We start from the raw sequence: 22,721 nt of genomic DNA on the forward strand, positions 1-22,721 counted from the left end.
TTAGAGCTGTAAGTAGCTTTAGACACTCTGGAGTCCAACTGTTTTTATTTTAAACTAAGGGAATTGAGGCACAGAGAAATTAAGTGACATGCTCAGGATCATATATCAAGTGTCTGCAGTTTTTAATGGTTATGCCTGATCTTCCCACCGATGTCTATTCACCATTCCTGGCTTGCAGGTGATTTGGGAGCTAAATTTTCCCAATATGTACCACTAGGGATCAGATTACAGTAGCCCCAATTCTCCACGCAAGGAAGTAGTATAGTTAATGGTGGACCTGGGACTATGTCAATTACTACTTTCATCCCTTATCAACACAGTCCTTCCTTAATTTACCTCTCTCATCAATGTAAGCCATTTTCAATATGCATTACTACAGGAGCTCAACTGGAGAGGGAGCTCAGAGGAAATCTCTGCTAAGGAAAGGAACTTTGGGTCACTTTTATTCAAATGCTCAGTCTCAGACAAGGTGATGTTTCAGTTTGTCTTTAGGGACCTGGGCTTTCAATCCAGAAAAAAAGGTTTTGTTATAGCCACCATATTATTTCTGTGCTCTAATAGAAGAGAGGTAAAGTTAGTGGGGAGTGGAAGAGGAAGAAAGAGGGATTCATTCTCATTCCCCTTTTCTCCACTTCAGATCCAGCTTCAGAACAGAACATTCCCAGATATTATGTATTTATGTTAGTGCTGAAGGTCAAACTCTGGCCAAGTCATCATTAGGTAGCTAACATTTACATTAACAGGGAAAGTTTGTTTTGTCTTTAAACTGTTGGACATTAACCAGGCTTCTGACTTATGTTTAATTGGATGGCTGCTGTCAACAGTAATTTGGGTCAGAACTTTCCATATATTCTTTTGTCTCAGTGCAGTAATGTCTGGTAAAATCACAGAATGACATCTTGTCCTACAACTTCTTCGGGCACAATCTTAGGCATGGAAAGACTTGGCCTGAGTAAAAAGAGCTCCTTAAAGTGATGAATATCTCCCAGTTGTTCCAATAAAGGAACCACAAAGTGGTATTTCCTCATGGAGAAGTCAAAGTGGGGTTAGAAAGTTAGGACTAGTGTACCTGAATGATAAAATATGATGTTTTTTCTCTTTCCCTTTGGATTTTGTTCTGAAATCACAGAGAAATATGAGGGTAGAATTGAATAAAGATGAAAGTACAAGCAATGATTGGAACACCCCAAGACACAGTTCATACCATTGCCCCATTGTCACCTCAAACATGGGAACAGCACACACAACTCTTCCCCCGTTTCCCCAAGACATAGTTTCCCCTTTCATAGACATAGACACACAAGATCATAGCTGGCAAAACAAGTACACACAAGCAGAAACAGAGATACTTTAGAGTGTGGTAGCAGATGGAGAGGAAGAATGAAGTCTTAGAGCCAAGAAAACAGCAAAGATGCTTGATGAATGAACTGGGATTATTCAGTGAGACACAGGGACAACACAAAATCAGACCTTCCCTCCCCACAGCTTTTGCTTGTTTTATGTCTCCTTCCTCATATCCCAAGCTGAGCTTGTTATTCTCAGATAAGGCTTCAATGTCTTGAGCAGGACTTGACCCTCATCCTATTTGCATCCTCCTCCTGCTTCTGGTGTCCCACACATTTTGAGTTATTTAGAGACAGGAGCTGGGGTCCAACTTTAGAGTTACCCCTTTCTCATTCACCCAGAGGAAGACTGTGTCCATTAGGTCCAAGTATGACTTTGGACAATCCTTAGTCCTGGATGTGCATATGAAAGAACCCTATTTTAGGGAAAGTGACTGAAGATATTAGATTCCAGGTCCCAATTTCCTCAGGGTTAGGGCATAACTCTGAAAATTCTGATCTTCTTCAAAAGGTTTCAGCACAGAGCAAAGTGTATGGTGATGGGAAGTCAGGGCAGAAGTTAAGGGGAAAACCCCAACACATTTCTTTCTAATGGTGGGGATTCCCATACTTCCTTCTATATTTTCCAAACTCATTTTGCACACATGCCTGTGCACCATGCTTTGGCACATCACCACTGCACACACTCCCCACTCTTGCTCCACTCCCCCCATGCAGTTCTACCCAACATCCCCCTGGTTCTAGGAAGAAGAGTGAGGTACCTGACTTCTGCAGGGTCCCCACTGGAATAGAAGAATTATTAGTAAAAAGGCCAGGTAGTCAAGGACAAAACATCTGGCTTTACATTTCCCACCCCCAGCCAATGAGGAAGCCAGGACACCCATGAGTGTTGCCCTTGGAAAAATATAACAGAAACCCCTCTGGAACCCACAGAAAAGAGTGGCAAAAGTGGTAACAAAGAATAAGTTAAGAAAGAGTGGCTGGCACCAAGTTCAACAAAGGTAAGAGTAATGGGACATAAGGGGGGAAAATTCAAGACTTCAGTTTTATAAAACTTAAACCCAAGAATAAAAATGTGGATCCTGACCAGTTCTCTGTTTGATATAGGAATGATTTGACTTAAGTATTCCTGAAATATAAGTATTTGTAATTAACACAGAAATGAACAACATCCATAGCTGGCTTGAATGTGTGTGTGCATTTATGTGTGTTTATGTATGTGGATGTGTGTATATGAACTAGCTTTATTCAGGAAGAATTTGCTAAGATCTCAAATTTGATTATATTTTGCAGGGAGAAGCTGAAGATGAAAGCCATCTCCAGAAAGCCAAGTTTTCAGAGTTGTCTCTTGTTGATCACCTGATTTTTGTAGCAGAGTGTATATTCTTTCATTCACTAGAAGCACCACTCATGTATTTGGGGACATTTCCAAATATATCTGAGTGAAGATGGGCAATATGAGAACATGAATTTCCACTCCCACAAAGAAAATGGAAAAGTTCTTGGCTCAATTAGTATTAGCAGAGTGTTAATGATGATATTCAGTAGACAAAGTAGATGATGAAGAGAGAAAGTTTCAGGGACATTTTGAGGACCTAGAAACTAGGTATTTCCTAGGATTGGGAGAACCATCAATTCACTGGTTTTGAGGATTCTAGGAGACAGGAAGAAATAGACATCCCTTGGTTTTAGGAAAAAGACTAGAAATAAAGGAAGAGACATTCAGAAGAAAGTTAAGGTGTGTCAGTATTAATGTCTATTAAATAAATAAATGAGTTAAAATAGGCCTTGAGGACAAACCAGTGAGTAAGCCTGTGGTGCCCAGAAGGGTAATTCTAGTAATATTTATGGTACTAGGTAGTTACAGAAGAGAGGGAAGATTGAGAAGAAATCTGAGATCAGAGTTTGGGCAAAGTAATGTTAAAAGAAGCTAGTGTCAGGAGGGTGAATGGTTTCTTATGAAAGTGTTTTCATTTGGGCGTCTAGGGTAAGGCTGTGGAATCAGATCTCTGACTTAATTGATATAGAGAGAAGATTGGTATTAGGACCTTGAGGTCCTAATGAGGAAACTCCCTACTTATTAGGTGATCTCTGTTCTGCAATGTATAGTTTTTTTTAAAAGAATTGTCTGGAGGAGATTGTGACTTATTCAGGGTCACATAGGATATATCATAGGTGGGACTTGAATATAGTTTTCCTGATTCTAAGGCTATTCCTCTATCCACTATGCCAGGATACCTCCTAGAATATGTTTATTATCTCTTTAACTTTTGTATTCCCTTCTTGATGGCAGGGACAATATTTTAGTACCCTTTTGGATCTCTAATACCTAGTTTGGTTGGATTGGGTCAGCTTGAAGTGTGTGTGTGTGTGTGTGTGTGTGTGTGTGTGTGTGTGTGTGTGTGTGTGTGTGTTTCTAGAGAATTTTCATGGTATTATATCTCTTACTACTAAAAAAAAAAAAAAAAAAAAACCTGTGCCTGAATCTACCCTGCCACTGCCTCCACAAGTTCTGTTATCTGCTGCCAATATGCCACTGGTTTGGACTTTGGCAAGGTTTGGCTGAAGAATTCCAGTAACAGATCTAGATAACAAAAGAGCAGGAATGATGAAGCTGTTGAGGATGTGATCAATCTTTAGGATGACAGAGACCACAGAATTTTCTCAGATTTCTCTAAACAGGATCCCTCATTCAAAGAGAACTTCAATGTCTCTGGTTAGTGAGCTGTTTCACTTTCATGACCATGGATGGGAAAGTAAAGAAATGCCCCAACAGGAACTCACCATATTAGTCTTGTTTCACTGTCCAAGCTAAAAGAAGGTAAGACAGCAATGAGATCTATTACACTGGTAAAGACATGGTTTCCCTACATTTCTTGAAGGCTTTCTTCCCTCCCCCCCTTCCCTCCAGGTCTCAACGACCTCACATCCCAGTAGGAATGTGTGCCTCCATCACACCCACTTTTAAAAGAGGAAAATTGAAGGATGGGTAAATGGAATGATTTACTCAGGGTCACGCAAATAGTAAATATCAGAGCAAGGATTTGAACTTAGCTCTTATCTCATTAAAAAAAATTGGCTTTAAAAAAAAAAAGCTGTAAGGACCTTCATTTCAAAGGTAAATGGGGAGGACTGGGATAGATCACTCCCCCAGTTCAGAAATGAAAAGAAGAAACAAAAAGAAAGGAAAGTGTTTCAAGACCGCATGTCCAGAGATGAAGATGAGATGTGCTCTCATTTCTCCCATTCTCTGGACCACACTTGACTACAAACTCTTTTTCAGAGTCTCAGCTTCCTCATATTAATTTGAGCCAATGCCTTTGGCCCTAGAACTTCCTCTGCCCCAGGAGAGCACTTTGTGGATACAGAAATTGATCTATCCCTCAAGATCCCTGAACTCTAAAGAGCCTGGTTTTTCCAGGATGAGTCTGTTTTTTTGTTTGTTTGTTTTTGTTTTGTTTTGTTTGTTTTTGTTTTTGGTTGTTTTTTTTTTTTAACTCTTTAAATTTTAGCTCTCATTTCCTCCCCAATTAATTTTAATATATTTTGGATTTATTTTTCTATGTATTCATTGTTTTCACCAAATAGAACATAAACTCTTCAAAGACAGAGATTATCCTGTTTTTCCATTTATATTTCCAGTACAATGCTCTGCACTTTGTGTGTGTGTGGGGGGGGGAACCAGACCTATGATATTCTTGGTATAAGGAACTCCTAAGGAAGAAGCTCTCTCTATTAATGCAGATCAACAATTATTCTGTTACTTCTGATTGTAGGCAGTTAGTCTCCTTGACTCTGTTACATCAGGCTGCCTGATACACAATGATAAATCACTTAATCACTGCTCATTAATTTGACGTGAATTCTCCTGTTTCTTCCCAGTACCTTAGTGGAACCCATAGAGCTGGGACTATCCAACCATGCCCAGTTCACTTTGCCAGGAGCTTGTTCCTCTGTAGCCTTAGTTTTCCTTGGCCTATTTCCTTTCTGCCCCAACAGGAGAGCAAAAATCCCACTCCAGGAAAATTTCACCATGGTAACTTGACTGTCCCAGTTCTTTTCATTCATTTCACTCATTGCTCACCTCTGATCCCTTCTATTTAGACTGCTTTCTCTTTTTTAAAGACCCTTATCTCAGTTTAGAGGTCACCCTGAAGAAGAAATCTCTCCAGGTCCTAAATAAAGGCTTCAGAATTGGCAATCAGGAGAAAGCTGGAAAGAGCTATCTGGGACTCTCCCTCGCTTCCATGGCAAGGGACTTCCATGGGAGTGGGGTAAGAGCACAGTGGAGAAGAGCTAGGTCCCCTTTTAGCACTGCCAAATGGAGGACAGGTCATTAGAAGAGATCTGAGACAACATTCCTTATGTTACAGATGAGAAAACTGAGGCTTAGAGAGGGGAAATAATTTTAAGTAGTTAGTACTACTCTTAGGGAGATGATAGGAGCAGAGATGGAGAGCTGCAAGGGACCTTAGAAGGTGTAAGGTCATAGTGTCATCAGCTTGAAGCTGAAGGGACATGAGAAATCATTTAACCCAATTCCCTCATTTTACACATGAGGAGTCAGGACCCATCATGGGCAGGTGACTTGCCCCAAATCACACAGGTAGTAACTGAAAAAGGCAACATTTGGGCTCAGGTCCTTCAACTTCCCACAGGTGTGTGCATGAACATGCACACACACACACACACACACACACACACACTCTCTCTCTCTCTCTCTCTCTCTCTCTCTCTCTCTCTCTCTCACACACACACACACACACACACACACACCACACACACATCCTGAGGCTGTGGGGTGATACCTGGAGGTCAGGGAGCACTGGCTGTTGTTGTCACCCTGTCCCAGATCGTTGTCACTGTGGTAAAAGTCCTCCTCCTCCTCCTCCTCTTCTTCTGCCCTGGGAGTGGCCATATGAAGATGGGAGGGGGACAGGTTGGAGCTTTGATTTTGACCTGTCTAAGGGTCAGAGACTTTTCCCTCTCCCCACCTTAAACTGCCCACTCTTACCATACTGGAAAATTCTGCTGAGATACATGGGGAACTTTGCTTTTTTATCTCCCATCTAGAAACCATCCTTTCCACCTCCTTCCTCTCTCTCCCTCCTTCCAAAGGAGCAAGGGAAGAGTTGGTTTAGATTTCACTCTCCTTTTTCTAAGCAGGATTAGAATTGTCCCAGAGAAAATGTTTTTGTCTTAATTTTAAAGGCTTCCAAGTTTGTAATCATCAGTGGATTCTTCAGTCCTCTTAGGATATTAAAATCAGAGTGTTAGAACTTAGAAGGATCTTAGAGGTCATTTACCCCAAATCTCCATTTACAAGTGAAGAAACTAAGACCAACCACAGTTACACAACTTGTTCAATGTCACAGAGCCAGATTATTAATTAATTAATAGCAGATTAATAGCAAAGCCAGGATTAGAGCTCAGCTCACATTTCCTGCCTCCCTCATTTTACCATGCCATCCTACCTTCCAGAAGTTCTTATACTCAATCTGAAACCATAATTCATGTTTTCCCTTTGGTGGAGATGGATACCATTTGTAAATGATTCTTTATAAAAGTGTAGATGGTCATTAAGTCCTCAAATAAACTTTTTTCAGCCTAATTCATGAGATCATAGATTTAGATCTGGAAGAGACCTAAGACATCAACTAGGCCAGTTGTATTATTTTGTAGATGAGGAAACAGAAGCTCAGAGAAATTAAATGGCTTGACTAGTCATACAGGCAGCAGGTTGTAGAGAAGCAGGATTTGAACCCAGGTCTCCAACTACAAATCCAGTGCTCTTTTCAATGTACCATGCTACCTTTCCCTTCTTGGCCTTCCTGTCCCTTGATCACTCCTCTTTGGTCTATAATGGATCAAAGGATGACTGGGGCCCAAAGCATAGTTACAGATGTACTCAGCCTCATGTTACTTTAATACTTATCCTTAACTCCACTGTAATAACTTGCTGCTTCTACTGTAGCAACAATTAGCATCATTCATCATCTCCTTTTTCCCTTGTTCTTTTAGAAATAGATGGTATGGAAGGGAGGGAAGCAGAGAGAGAAGAATATGGCCATAGGTATAATCACATTATCTTTTCTAGATGTTGCTAAGTTAGAATTTGTTTCACATGATTTAGTCTATGAGATAAAGATTGGCTAAGTCAGTGTAGAACTGAATTTAGAAATACCTGCTTACTCATAGTCATTCCCTATGTTCATTTCAAATCATCCTTAATTATTCACAAGGCCATTTTCCCCAAGGATCTTTTAGGTAACATTTAGGATCATAGCTTTTAGAACAAGAGGAAACCTTGGAAATCATTTATTCCATCTGAATCCATTTTACATTGTGGAAAATGAGGCCCAGATAGGACAAATGAGTTATCCAGAGTCACACAGAGTATAAGTGACAAAGCCAAGATTTAAGCCCATTTGGCCATTTTTTTCCCCCTTGTAAGAATGATTGATTTTTTCTTTTTCTTTCTTTCTTTCTTTCTTTTTTTTTTTTTTTTTTTTTTTTTTGCTGAGGCAATGGGGATTAAGTGACTTGCCCAGGGTCACACTGTTAGAAAGTGTTAAGTGTCTGGGGTCACATTTGAACTCAGGTGCTCCTGACTTCAGGGTGGTGCTCTATCCACTTTGTCACCTAGCTACCCCTAATGACTGATCTTTGAATAAAATTAAGTCAATCAATCTTGACTTCATATACTGCCTAGTTAGTGCAAAGAAGACTTTCTCCTTTGAAAAAAACATGGCAAAAAGTCCCAGGATCACAGATTTAGAGCTTAGTAGGCCCTCAGAGTTCATCTGGTCTAATGCCCTTATTTTACAGATAAGAAACTGAAGAGAATAGAGATTAAGTGACTTGTCTGGGATCATACAGGTAGAAAGAATCCAAATACTGGGCTCTTTCTATCGTGTGGTCTCCTAGTGTACAATATCTGGGAATTTACTTGTACTTGATTACATAGGCCCTTCTATCTTCAAATGTACTTGGCACACAGTGAGCACTTAATAAATATTAATTAATTGATTCATAATATTTGAAGATTAAGATACTTTTTGGCGACCTCTTAGAGATGTCATGAAGTTGCTATAAAATCATAAGATCAGAATCTAGACACAGGAGAGACCTTAAAGATAATTTTACAACTGAGAAAACAGTATTTAAAAGTGTATTCAGTGGATGCCAGTTTTCAGATGTAGAAGGGGATACTCAGAAGATGCAAAATACTTTTCCTTCACATCTCATCACCTCTGAGAGTGAACTTTAAAGTAGGACTTTTTTTTCTTCCTTTATTTCATCTTTCAGGGAAAAATTCTGAGATTCCTTTTGCTTTCTAGGTGTTGTTTTATGAAAACTTTATTTTTGCAGATAGTTCTTCTTTTCCTTGAAGAAAAGTCAAGGCTAGTTAGGGCTTTAGCAAATTACTTGGGGCTACTCTGATTCCTTGGGGTCTCTGTAGATATTTCTGACCATTGAATTTGTCCTTTGTCTTTCAACTAGTCCAGTGGCAAGTAGTCAGCTAATAGCCTAATTTTGCTGGAAGAGGTCCCTGCTATCTAAAGTTGGTAACCCTATTCTCAGCCAAGTCTGAAGCAATTTTCCTTGAAATACAACTCTGTGACCTATGCACTGCCTATGAAGAAGAAGGTGTGACTCCTGATTGACTAAGAGGCCTCGGAGCCAAAGGCACTCAGCACCCCCATAAGTGGGCAAAGGATGTAGAGCAACTTCAGAAGAGAAGTTTGAGAAAGCAGAAATATCTTCCAGTAGCCTTTTTGCCTTTGCCTACTTTCACTTGCCCACTTTCACAAGTATACAATGTCTTCATCTTAGTGGTCTCTCAGTTAATCAAGAATCAAACCTTCTTCATACACAGTCTACGGGTTATAGGACTGTCTTTTAGGGAAAACCATTCCAGATTGGAGCAGGAGTAGGATTACAATAAAAACCCTAACTTCTCACTCACAGCTAGTGTTCTCTGCCCTGTCATCCTCACCCTTGCATCCTTTCTTCTCTCAACTCCTGTATTGCTTTTAAAAGGAGAAGGCAATTATGAATTTGAGTAAAGAGGAAGTAGAGGCCCAGATTAGTCTGATAATAGAGAGTGCCCATGGACTGGTACTAGTGGACATCAGACATGGTCCTAATGTGGAGTTTTTTTAATTTTTAATTTTTTTTTAATTTTGAAAAAAAATATTTTATAGGAGTTTTTTTATCTTCCTTTTCTGGGAAATCACTACTTATTCACTATAGGCAAATTCCACAAAGCCAGGTCCTGGGTTTTTTTATTTTTTTGTTTAGGGGTTAGCAGCACTATGCCTGACACACAGGAGGCATGTAATAAATGCTTGCTGGATCATACTGGATCTTAGACTAATGGTGTAAGGAGAATAGAAAGAAATGAGATGACTCATCTCATCTCAGGAAGAGACCCTGGAGATTTGCCCAAGGAGAAGAGGATTTTTTAAATAAAGTGAATGATTTTTGAAAACTTTGGTAAAGTTAACCCAAGCACCATAGAAAGTACTACTCTTCCATAAGCAGGGTTCATTGTTTTGTTTCTAGAGTTGGGTGATTTTCTCATTCTGAGTGGATAGAAAGTACCTGGGAGATGGTTCTGCCCAAGAAGGAGCCTGAAGCAAAGACTTATCCCAATTCTGGAACCCATAAGTTGTCTCTTCCTTCCCTATTCATACATTCCTCTTGTGGCTTAGGGCACTTAAGGTAATAGTGCCCAACTTTTTATATTGGGAAAGCAAATCTAGAATCTCTTCTAGATTCAGGGTAGGGGAGAAAATTAACTTTTTTCTGCGAGACTCCTGCCCTCTCTTGGTCAATTCACTTCCTATAAGGCACATAATTTTCAGTTGACTTTTGAAAATTGAAATTATTGATGTGGAACTGCCTTGCTCTTCTTGTTCATCTCTTCTCAAGTGCCTCCAATAATAATATGTATGTATCTGTTTAGCTTGTGAAATTCTTTGCTTATATTATTTCATTTGAGCCTTGCAACAGTCTGATAGTTGAGATGGCATTAATATTCCTATTTTTTGGATATGGCTACTGAAGTTTAGAGAGGGTCATTCACCCAAGGTCATACAGCTTATAAGTAAAGAGCCAGGACTCTAAGGGAAGTGTTGGAATTGAGTAAGTGTAAATAACAATAGTTTCTGCTTTGGCCAGAAATCCTAAGGGTCTTCCCATTCAGACTGATTTATTTTTTGTTGACTAGATAAAAGAGGCCATTCCTTTACCTCAATTTTGCCTAGCCTTAATCACTTCAAAAAGGGCTTCGACCTTAGCTTAAAAAATGCCAAGTTCTCCCACTACATGTGGTACCATCTTTAATCATCCTAACCTTTATCTGGCCACTGGACCCAGATGGCTCTGGATGAAAGTGAGGCAGGTGACCTTGCCCAGCCCTCCCTCACTTAAATCCAATTCACGTGCATGTCATGGTCATCTTTGACAATGAAGGACTAATGACTAAGCCTCTATACCATTTAAGAGTGGGAGGGCATCTGAGGACATTCAGAACCCAGGCTCTCTTCTATCCACAAGAGGTGCTACCAATGAAATTACAGACACTGGCATGTGCCTCCTCCAGGGAAGGTGATCAGTAGGGATGCCCAATTCTTGGCATCATTTGGGTAGCCAGGGAGCCACCCCATGCACATACTGGAAAGCCCTCTTCATAGCACAGCTGCCTTCTTCTTACCTCCGAAAACTCTTCTCCCCAGGCTGACGAGAACCACGGTGAGAACCTGGGAGTAGGCCATCTGTCTCTTGGCTGTCCTTCTCTTCCCCTTGTAGAGAGTCATCCCCCAGGAATTCGCTCTCATTCCAGGAGCCCACGGTGCCATCAGCTGCCTGGTACCGGACCTCCACACATATGCTGGTCTATAAATAAGAGGGTGTGGGATAAGATGTGAACACCTGGGAGAACTAACAACGAAAGAGGCAAAACCTGTGGTCCCCTCACGATATGCCTCAGGGGGCTGAGACACCTTGCAAGCTGAACTGGACATGCTCTCCATTGCTCAGTTTCCAAGAATGATTTTTAAAACTCAGCTCCCCATCAATTGTGGTTCAATGACTGCATGAATTCTCCTCAGGTCAACCTTACAAATCAGTATTTACAACCCTCTGTTGAGGGCGGTAGCCCCTTTGGTATTCTTTGTTTGATCTCCAACTTCCTTTGGGACTTGGATTTTTGATACAAGTTCTGGTCAAACTAGTTTGGGCTCTCTGAGGTGGCCAGGGTTTTACAGCCCCCATTCTAATCTGCTCAGATAGACCAAATGGCATCAGGAAATTCCTTTTGGGAAGAGACTTCTGTCTATCCCCAAAAGATAACAAGAGAATCCTTATCTTATTTACATCACTCTGAGGAACCTCCCTACATCACTGCATAAAAGAGAGAAGGGGAATCTTCTCTTTGCAAAAATGGGCCTTGTACCATGCAGCCATTTTGCCCACTGGCTCTGCGGTGTTCCCATTCTAATCAATAAAGACTATGTTTCCATACAGCATTAAGTAGCAAATTCCTTTGCTGCCGAACCCGCCCTTGGTTACTTTGGGGAAGGAAGGAGAGAGAGAAAAGGAACTGACCCATCTCTGTTTAGACCACAGTTTACTCCTCCTCATCTACTCCTCATCACCTCCATGTAAAAAGCAATATAGAAAGGATCTTGGGAGGAGGAACTTGCTCCATCAGATTGCAACCTTCTATGTCTCAATAATAATAACTAACATTTACATAGAACTTGTTTCACAAAACATCTTATAAGTATTATTTCACTTTGGCCTCACAACAACCCTGGGAGATAGATACTATTATTATCTCCATTTTATAGATGACAAAACTGAGGCACAGTTCAGGGTGACACAGCTAGTAAATATCTGAAGCCAGATTTGAATGCAGGTTGTTCTGACCTTAGCTAACTGTATTACTTAGTAAGTAAATTCTAGAGAAGTTATGTGACACTTAACCAATAATTTGGAAGTCAGATCTCTCTGATCCAACACTTTAACCATCTCTCCATGTTGCCTCTAACTGGGGGAAAGGCCAGAAAGCTTCATGGATCTTCTTATAGATCCTTGGTAATGAACTCTTAGTAACTCACAGTGGATAGAACAGGGGGAGATAGGTAGCCCATCTCTCTCCACCTCAATTTTCTCATCCTTAAAACGAAGGGCTTGGCTTTAGCAATCTCTAAGGTCAATTCACAGCTCTAAATTTATGATTCTGCTGGAAATATAGCATGCAATTGGGGTCAGAGTCCCATCAAAAAACAGTCATTAAATGCTTAATTTATATAAAGTATATTGTGTCAGGCAGTTCTCTCACAGAGCTATATTTTATTGAGAGGGTTGGGGGGGGAGGAAGAAAGGGAAACAACAAATAAGTATATGCAGGGGAATTTGAGGAGAGAGCAAGAATTGATAGCTTAGAGGATCAGAAAAGGCTTCTTATGGGAGATGAATCATGAGCTGAGCCTTGATGAAAGCTAGGGAGGATGAAAGGTACAGTTGAGGAGGAAGTGTACTCCAGACTTATGCAAAGAAGTTGACATGGAAGATGGTCTGTTTTAGGGAATAGCAATAGGCCAGTTTTCTAGAATATAGAGTTTATGAAAAGGAGTCACATGGAATAATCCTATAAAGGAATATTGGAGTCCAAGCTAGGAATTTATATTTAATTCCAAAGTCCATAGGGAACTATTATAGTTTCCTAATCACTTGGAAAATACAGCATCACTTGTGCTAGGAACATTATTCGGCGATTATGTGGAGGACGGATTGGAGCAAATGGGAAGTGGGGAGTCTAACTAGGAGGCAGATTCAACAGTGTGGGGAAGAATATAAGGGTGATGACTGTGCAGGAAGAGGGGATGAGGTAAATAGCAGAGGAGACCAGATTTATCGACCATTCAGAGAGGGGGGAGTGAGATTGGCTCCAATGATGTGAACTTGGGAAGAATGTTGGCACCCTCTAGAGAAATAAAGAAGTTTGGATAAAGAAAGAGTTGAGGAACATAGTGAGTTCTGTTTTAGATACTGTGATTTTGAGATGACCATGGGATATCCAGGAGTGGATGTTAAATAGGCAACAGCTGATGCGGGAATGAGAGATATGGGATAAGGACAGAGACAGACAGAAAGAGAGCGGGAGAGGAAGAGGAAAGGGAAAAGGGGGAGGGAAAGGGAGAGGGAGAGGGAGAGAGAGAAGGGAGAGGGAAAGGGTAGGAGAAAGAGAGACAGACAGACAGACAGGGGGAGAAGGGACAGAGACAGGAAAAGAAGGAGGAGGAGAAAGAGAAGGTGAACAAAGATGAAAAGGAAAAGAAAGGATGGGACCTTGGGGGGGAACACCTCTTGTTAGAAGGCAGGATGTCAATGATGACCCAGAAAAGGAGCCTGAGGAGTGTTCAGATAAGTAGGATATAATCAAGAGATGATAAAAACATGAATTGGAGTGAAGATGCATGTCGTGGGAGCTGAAGAAACAAAGTAAACTGGGAAACCAGCCAAGTTTTCTTAACTCCAAATTCAGCTGTCTCCACTAAATCAGGCTGCCCCTTGCTGGGCATAGACTAAGCACTATAAATTTCTTTAATTTATAGAAAATTTTATATGTTTTATGCATTTTCACTACATCATCAGTTAATAATACTTCAACATTGATTTCTACTCCAACATTTCTTAGTAGGCAAGAAGTGGGTAAATACTACCACTAAGGAAAGAGATGACTCTAAAGTTGGGACAGTTTTAGAGCAAGGGACATCAGAAGTAGACAGTCCAATGCCTGGTGCAATACAATGGAAAGAGGGACTACATTTAGAGCCAGAGATCTTCTTTTTTTGTCTCTGGATAGGATTCATGATCCTTTTAATGTTCCAGTTACCTGGTATCTGCCACTTACTATCTGATTAATCATGGAAATAGAGCTTTACCTCTCTGGGACTCATCTAGAAAAGTGAAGGGGTTTCTTCTGGTTCTATTATGGTCCCAAAAGACCTAGAGCAATGATCTTTAACTTAGATTTTTTTTTTAACTGACAAGATTTCAAGGAGTCTATAAAGTTGAACAAAGGAAAAAAATTCTGTGTTATTGATTTCCTTTGTAATCTTATGCATTTTTGTGCATTTAAATTCTGAGGGTCCATAAGCCAAACAGCCTAAAGGGTTCATAACATAAAAATAAATGTAATATCTTCATTTTAGAGAATGAACTCCAGGGCATTAGGTAGGTCCTCTATGGAGGATTTATGGGAAGATATAATAACAATTTTATATAGTACTTACTATGTGCTAAGGAATTTTTATTTATCTCATTTGATCCTCACAACCACTCTGGGAGGTAGATTCTATTATTATCACCATTTTACAGATGAGGAATCTGAGGCAAACCAGGTTAAATAACTTGCCTAGGGTTTTACAACTAGTAATTATCTGAGATTAGATTTTAGCTCAGGTTTTCCTGACTTCAGTCCATCTGTGCCACCTAGAATTGCACAGGATGAGAAGATGCTTGCCCTCCAGACTGACACCTGTAAATGCTGATTGATTGATTTGGTTCAATACTCTCATTTTACCCATGAGGTAACACATGCAAACCAGGAAACTTCCAAGGTGGCTTTTCTTTTATCTATCCATGAACTGCAAATGAAAAAAGAAGGGTGGACAGTGGGAAGGCACATACCTTGATAGTAGAGTTGTTATCATCTATCAGAGTATCTGTCACTTCCAGGTAGCCCTCCTCTACTACCTGCTGCAGTACCATGCGGAAGGTCCCAATGATCCTAGAGACAGCGAGAAGCATTGAATGATGAGCAAGGGTCATAGATACAGATTCCAGAGGCTACCAGACCCCAAATAGTTCTTAGGGAACTACAGTCCATGCAGAAGGTCCCAATGATCCTAAAGGCAGCAACGAGAATTAGATAGTGAGCAAGGGTCGGACTCAATAATCTTCCTGCTCTAAATCAAGGACTTCATTTGAGTCACGAGAAGTCTATGAGATAAGTGTGAGGTGGGATTCAAACCCACTCATTCACCTGATTCTGAGTCCAGTGTCTGTGGGAAGGGAATAGGAATAAGCATTTATATAGGCCTACTATGTGCCAGGTATAGCAAAAAACTTTACAAATATCTCATTTGATTCTCACAACAACCCCAGGAGGAGGTGCTATTATTATCTCTATTTTAGAGTTGAGAAAACTTAGGCAGAGTTTAAATGACTTGCCCTGAATCGCACAGCTAATGTCTCTGAGGTCAAATTTGAACTAGGACTTTCTTGATTACAGGCCCAGGGCTCTCTCCATTGTGTTACCATCTCTTCTTAACACATGTAAGCACAAGACTGAGCGATATTCAATTTCATTCAATTCAATTCAGTGAGTATTGGTTGACTGACATGCTCTTCAAGGCTGCATTTAACATTCCTTTAAAGTGATTTCACTTGTATTAAAAAGTTTCTGAGTTAGGAAATGTGGCCATAATCCATATTGGAGGGATGGCTCCAAGACCACTTTCTCCCATTCACCCATTCTCCCCTTCCTACCTCATGACTCTATAAGAGGGATCATTCTTGAAATTGAAGATTTCATTTGGGAAAGAAAATAAGTCCTAGATCTGAAATCAGTAGGCTTGGGTTTGGGGCCTGGCTCTTGACACCAATGGTATGACTATAGACAGTGTTGTACATTAGAAAGTAAAGCTTCTGACACAGTTACTACCTAATTGTGGCAATAAAACTCCATTACTGGATTCTCAGCAGTGAAAAACCTAAATAATAGTAAGAGAGACGTGTGGAATAGTGGCTACAGAGCTGATTTGGAGTCAGGAAGACCTCAGTTTGAAAACTGCTTCTACCACTTACTAAACTATGTGGCCTTGGGCATAAAACAACTTCTCTGATCTCAGGTTTTTTCATCTGAAAAAATGGAGATAATGAGATTTGTATCTATCTGACAAGATTTTATGAAGGAAATGTTTTGTAAATGGCAGAATGCTAGAGAAATGAGAATTACTATAATTAAAGAAACATGTTGACATGGAGTTTTGATATGAAATTTTTTTTTTTTTAATTTAGGTTTTTCACTGCTGAGAATCCAGTAATGGAGTTTTATTGCCACAATTAGATAGTAACTGTGTCAGAAGCTTTACTTTCTAATGTACAACACTGGCTCATACTCCAAAGAAAGGACTACATAGCTGCAGAAGAGCAGCATCTATTTCTCTTAGATCTATCAGAAAGACCCTTCTTCATTGAAGAAAACCAGAAATACAGGTAGTGAGTAGCCGTAGATGAGCAAGAAAGGGACGGTGAGATGCAGTAGGACACCACCAGGTGACAGTATAGAGCTTTTTCCATGCACATGCTCAGAGGAGCTCCCTCATTCTTTGAGAATTACAATTAAATAAATCCCCAAGTTCAAAGAAAGGATCATAGGATTTTGAATAGAAAGAGCATCGAATTCAATTCATATTTGTCAGGACTTGGACATAAAAGAGTTAGGAGTGTTTGTATGGGCATTGGGAAACCCTAGGAAAGGTGGGCAAAAAGAAAAGAATATACATCCCTAGGAAAATTAATGATTTGGAAAATGCCAGTGCAAAGTGGAAAAGTAAGAACTATTGAGGTAAGGTAGCATAAAGAAAATCGGAGGACTTGGGTTTGAGCACATATCCATTTATATTATAGTGTGGGATCATGTTGTATGTACATATTCACCTGCCTGAGTTTCTGTTTGATTGTAGACTCTGGGAGAGTTGCCCCTAGGCAGTGTATCTGTCATAAAGTCTTAGACTGAAGCTCGGCCCTTGAGGCCATCTAATCTAATCTTCTCACTTTACAGATAAGGACACTTATGTACCTGTCCTCATAGGTAAAGCAACTTTGACTACCTTAAGGTAACACAGGTAATAAATCTCCATTATGTCCTCAGTATACCTGGCACATTTCTAGCATGTCAGAGGCTTGAAGGAGAACAAATAAAAGCATTTCACTTGCTAAAACTCCTACTTTACAAAGCCAGTAGTAAGGACTAGCATAGACAAAAGAGTGTGTCTGCAATTAGAAGCAACATGGTGTGGGGGAAAGAGCACTGGCAATAATCAGAAAAACTGGGTTTAAATATTACTGCCATTTTCTAGCTCTCTATGACTCTCGGTAAGTCACTGAAGGACAAATAAATAGCATAGTGGGATAGAATGTCATTTATTTATTTATTTTTTTGAATTCTAATCTGGTCTCAGACACTAGCTATGTGGTCCTGGGCAAGTCATTTAACTCTATTTGCCTCAGTTTCCTCATCTGTAAAATTTCTGAAGGAAATGGCAAACCTCAAATGGGGCCATGAAGAGTTAGGCCTGACTTAAACAACTGAAAGCTCTGAGCCTTATTATCCTTATCTGCAAAATAGAGGTGATAACATTTGGACTATCTCAATGCTATTGGGAAGAAAGTACTTTTAACTCTTCAAAAAGCTAGGTTTAAGGAAGAGTTACAGATGTCCTAGGGGAACTACCTCTTGAAAATATTATTCTATACTTTTCCTCCCTCTTTTCACTTTGGTTTCTATTTTCTTTATTTTTTTTCCAGGTTCTGTTTTAATAAGCATTTTTAGTAAATTCAGATAGGTTAATAGGTTATTGGGGAACTTTTTGGGGGTTGGGGGTTCATTAACAGAGTTAAGAACTTGATGTGGTTATTGGGAAAATCTAGGAAAGGAGGGTGAATGTATGGGAAAAAAGGACCTATATCCTTTGGAAAATGCAAATGGAAATGGAAAGAATTATTGAGACCATGTAGCATAAAGAAAAATATGAGGACTTGGCTTGAGCCCATTCTGTTATTTTTTGGTCTTTGGTTGAAGAACTTAATTTCCTCCATTAAAAGAAGGGGTTAGATCAAGTGATTTCTAATATCTCTGTTATTACAAGATTCTGATTGAAGAAGGATCCCCGAAACTCTAAAACTACTAGAAGAACAAATTCTCTTTGAACCCTGCCACTACGGGGACCCCGCCTGAGGACAAGCAGCTCCATTCTGTTGTCTGGGTGGGGCTGTGGAGCTGGAGATACCAACCCTATTCAATTGAAGATTTTCTATTCAATTCCAACTCCACCCACCAGCTTCATCTGGAGGGGGGGCAGGCCTTGGAATGTAGCCAAAGACTTCCTTATTAAAAAAAAAAAAAAATGGCAATTAAAAACTCATTTCTTTCCAGAGGTCCTAATATGTCATGCCATGTCATGCTGAATGAGATGAGGTGAGATCTTTCAAGACAGTTGTGAAAATTGAGTAAGGCTTCATCTACTTCAGAGTTCGAGTAGGCCTGAAGGACTCTGAAGGGCATTGCCTTCCCCTCCTATGACATCTCCCTATTTCATCCAAATATGGGCAACTATGTACTTATTGGTCAAGTTCAATTTCATGGGTAGATCTCGCGTTTAGAATGTAAGACTCTCAGCCAATGAGGGTGAGGGTCAGTGGTGGGAGGGGGCGTTTTGCGTTAGGGATTAAAGGTGCTGTCCTGCCCACAGGAGGCGCTTCCTCTCTTCGATAGTCTACTCGAAGAGTGGGACGCCCTTCTCCTGAGAATGTACAATAAACTTTGCTTTTCTCTAGAGCTCTCTCCAGCTTTTTTTATTAAATGGTGACCCTTCACCATTTCCGTACCACACAATGCTATGCTATGCCATCCTATGCCAAGGAAGCCTCTGCCCACTGGAATAATATTCTCTTCCAGTGTTAACCTCCTTTTATCCTCACCTATTTTCCTAACAAGACTTTATGCCTCTCTGTCAGGATTTCTCTACTAGAAATTTTACTTCCCAATGCCTATAATAAACCTCTTTTATTAATCTAGCTTTTTCAGGTTTGCAAATTCCTTTACAAAGGATTTCTGTGCTGCCAGAAGCGGGTTCCCCAAAACTCAGCCAAATCCCAAGGGGGTTTAGGGGAGCCAAACCTCTCCATTTGATTCCCTGAACCCCAAACCTGTCACTAGACTATATCATTTAACTCCCTGACCATCAGGAACCCTAATCTCATTTTGGTTCCCTCAATGTAGACCTCATCATTTGGTTCCCTGACAGAAGGGAACTCCAAAACGCAAACCTCATGATGACTACTTAAACATATAAATAAAGGCTTTGCTAAAGAAGAACTACTAGTAGCTCACTTGCATGGCACTTACCAACTTACAAAGAACCTTGTCATAAATGACCTCATTTGATCCTTACAAAATATTGGGGCAGGTATCATTCCTATTGTGCAGATGAGAATATTGAGCCTCAGAATAAATGACTTCTCTAATGTTATTTAGGTAGTAAGTGGCAAAGCTGGGACTAGAATTGGCTTCTTATTCTAAGAAGAAAAGACTGCAATGAAGGACAAATATACCAGTGAGAGAGATAATAGGAGGGATTGGAAGTTGAAATAATTAAGATAGTATGTATAAAGTCCCTTCAAAACTTACAATGCTACATAGATGTATTTATTATTTTCATTCTTGAAAGCCAGAATTATCTTATTACTTTAGGATCCCTTTCTAGTGTCCTGACTTGATGCCTTTATTTACTCAAATTTTGTAGTGAGGCTGCTGCAGTGTTTGAAAACATTGCCAGGAGTGTCCCTCAAACTGGTCCCACCCTTACTTTAGTCAGGAGGCCAGAGTCTAAACCAAAATCTCCTACTTGGAGTTCCCTATCTAAAAGGAGGGTTGGAGTGTCTATGTGACCCAGATTGGATTCCCACCTAATTAGCCTTGGAATAAGTGAAGCCTGAGGCAACAGGTGGGAGGGCAGAGTATCCACAAAGAAGTCCCTACCAGGCATTGAGATAGCCTTGAATAATTTAAGCATTTTCCCCTGAGAGAGGGCATCAGGTATCTTGGGCCAGGTTGAGTATGATTGCCAAACTCTTGGAGCCTTTGCATTATTCAGAGACTATTGGCAATCTCAATGGGGAATCTGGGATGGGGAGGAGGGATCTTGGAGCTCTTGGACATCTTCAAAGCATTTTGTTCTTGGAACTCTTAAAATTCACTTATCATGTAATAATGTGTATTATCTGATATTTGGAACTTCCTTCTTTACTAGATTGTAAGCTCCAAGAGACCATGAATTTGTATTTCTTTATGAGCCCACCATGTGCCCTACATAAAGTGATAAATTATAACTAGCTTTTAAATATAGTGCTTTAAAGTTTAAAAAAGCACTTTAAATTCACTATACTTTTTGAGTACTACACCAAAATCTGTGAGATACTACAGGTATTATCATGTCCTCATTTTGCAGATGGGGAAACTGAGGCTCCCAAAGAAAGATGAGCTCATAGCATTTTGTGGTGATTAGAATGCTAGACTAGAGGATTTTAGGTTAAGAGCAGAAAGGGATTTTGAAGATCATTTAGTTCACCCTCTCTCCCTTTTTGCTCTCTTCCCCCAACCTCACCCAATTTTGCAGCTGAGGAAATAGGCCTAGAGCAGTTAAGTGCCTTGCCTAAGATTACATAGCTCCTGGAATCTAGAGTAAAATTTGAATCCAGATCCTCTGGCTTCAAAGACTCATCTTCCTGTGTTCAAATCCAACCTCAGACACTTAGTAGCAGCATAATGCTAGGCAAGTCACTTAATCTCTTTTTGCCCCAGTTTCCTCACTGTGAAATGAGCTGGCGAAGGAAATGGCAAATCACTCCATTATCTCTGCCAAGAAAATCCCTCTCTTCCTTCTCTCCTGCTCTCTTGCTTCCCAAGGCAAATTGAAGAGTTTTTTCCTTAGATATTTATCAACTAACCCTACCCTCTGCATGGACAACCCTTTCACCCATGAAGCTGCTCTTGGATTTCCTTTGATTATCATATTGCCCACAGCCTCCTCTGGATGCTCCTGATGGAGAGGAAGAGGGAGAAAAGAAAGTCTGGAGTATAAAGTGCCCTTCTTAAGGAGGACACACACTTGTTTATCCCTGGGTATCTTCCATCTTGATGACATTTTAGAATGAATAATGAAGTTCCATATTTAATTATTTAAGCTTTTATGGGAGCTAGTTTTACTTTTAAAGACTTAGGCATTGTTTTATTTTATTTTAAATAGTAGTTTTTTTTTTTTATTTTCAAAGTACATGCAAAGATAGTTTTCAACATTCAGCCTTGCAAAACCTTGTGTTCAAATTTTTTCCTTCCCTTCCTCCCATCTCTTTCCCCTAGACAGCAAGTAATATACATTAAATATCTGCAATTCTTATATATATATATATTTTTCACATATATCATGTTGTACAAGAAAGATCAGATCAAAAAGGAAAAAACAAGAAAGAAAGAAAAAAAAAAAACAGGTGAACAACAACAAAAAAAGGCAAAGATACTATGTCATGAGCCACATTCAGTCCCCATAGTCCTTTCTCTGGATGCAGATGGCTTTCTCCATCACAAATCTATTGGAATTGATCTGAATCATTTCATTGCAGAAAACAGCCAAGTTTAGTCATGTTTTTTAAAAATGGATGGTGGTATAGTGGATAGAGTACTGAATGCAGGGTAATAACATAATAATAATTGTCAACATTTACATGGCAATTTAAAATGTAGAAATTATCTCATTTGATCCTTGACATTACGGAGAGGAGCTATTTTTATCCTCATTTTACAGATGGAAAAACTGAGACTGTGTGAGATTAATGGACTTGCCCACAGTCACACAAAGAGTTAAGTGTCCAAGCAAGATTTGAATTCAGGTCAGGAAACTGGGAAGACCTGAATTCACATCCTGGTTCTGGCACATATCAATTGCATGATCTGGATAAGTCCTATGATCTTCCTGAACCTTATTTTCTATAGTTATAAAATGAGGGAACTGGACTAAATAGTCTCTAAATTCTCTTCCTGCTCTGTGCCTGTGATGATCCTTTGAACTTTTGAATATAGTTGATTAATCTGAGCTCTCAGGTCCTTCATTTCACTTTCTTCACTTCTTTTCCTTTAATCAACTGATAATCCCCTGATCTTTCCATATATAATACTACCTCTCAGATTTTACAGTATTTTATTTATATGATGAATTTAGTTGTCATTAAAAGATTAAAAATTTTAAGACCATATAATCTGAATAGGAAGGGACCTTGAGAGGCCATCTCTTTTTAGAGACAAGCAAATTGTGGTATAGGGAAGTGAATTGATTTCTTAAAACTGTGTAGATAAATGCTAGAATCTGGATTTGAAGGCAGTTCTTCTAATTACACAACTCAGGCTCTTTCCTTTTTAGCCACCAAATATCTCTGAGAAAATGATTTGGAACCTCTCTGTATCTATGTCTGTGTCTGAATCTCTTTGTCTCTCTTTTTCATACACATAGGACATCTCAA

General features: G+C 39.7%; 1 protein-coding gene across 1 annotated transcript in view; it reads right to left on the bottom strand.

The window, feature by feature from the left end:
- The window catches only part of OTOF (otoferlin), a 156,845-nt gene that overhangs the window by 82,718 nt on the left and 51,406 nt on the right, over positions 1 to 22,721 (bottom strand). Inside the window, exons 4-5 of the mRNA XM_074300111.1 lie at positions 15,051 to 15,150; positions 11,065 to 11,246 (exon numbers count right to left, since the gene is read on the bottom strand). Of these exons, the coding sequence (XP_074156212.1) occupies positions 11,065 to 11,246; positions 15,051 to 15,150 (282 nt within the window). The remainder of the gene's footprint in view (positions 1 to 11,064; positions 11,247 to 15,050; positions 15,151 to 22,721) is intronic.

This window comes from Sminthopsis crassicaudata, chromosome 3 (genome assembly GCF_048593235.1).
Source record: "Sminthopsis crassicaudata isolate SCR6 chromosome 3, ASM4859323v1, whole genome shotgun sequence".
NCBI classification, from domain to species: domain Eukaryota; kingdom Metazoa; phylum Chordata; class Mammalia; order Dasyuromorphia; family Dasyuridae; genus Sminthopsis; species Sminthopsis crassicaudata.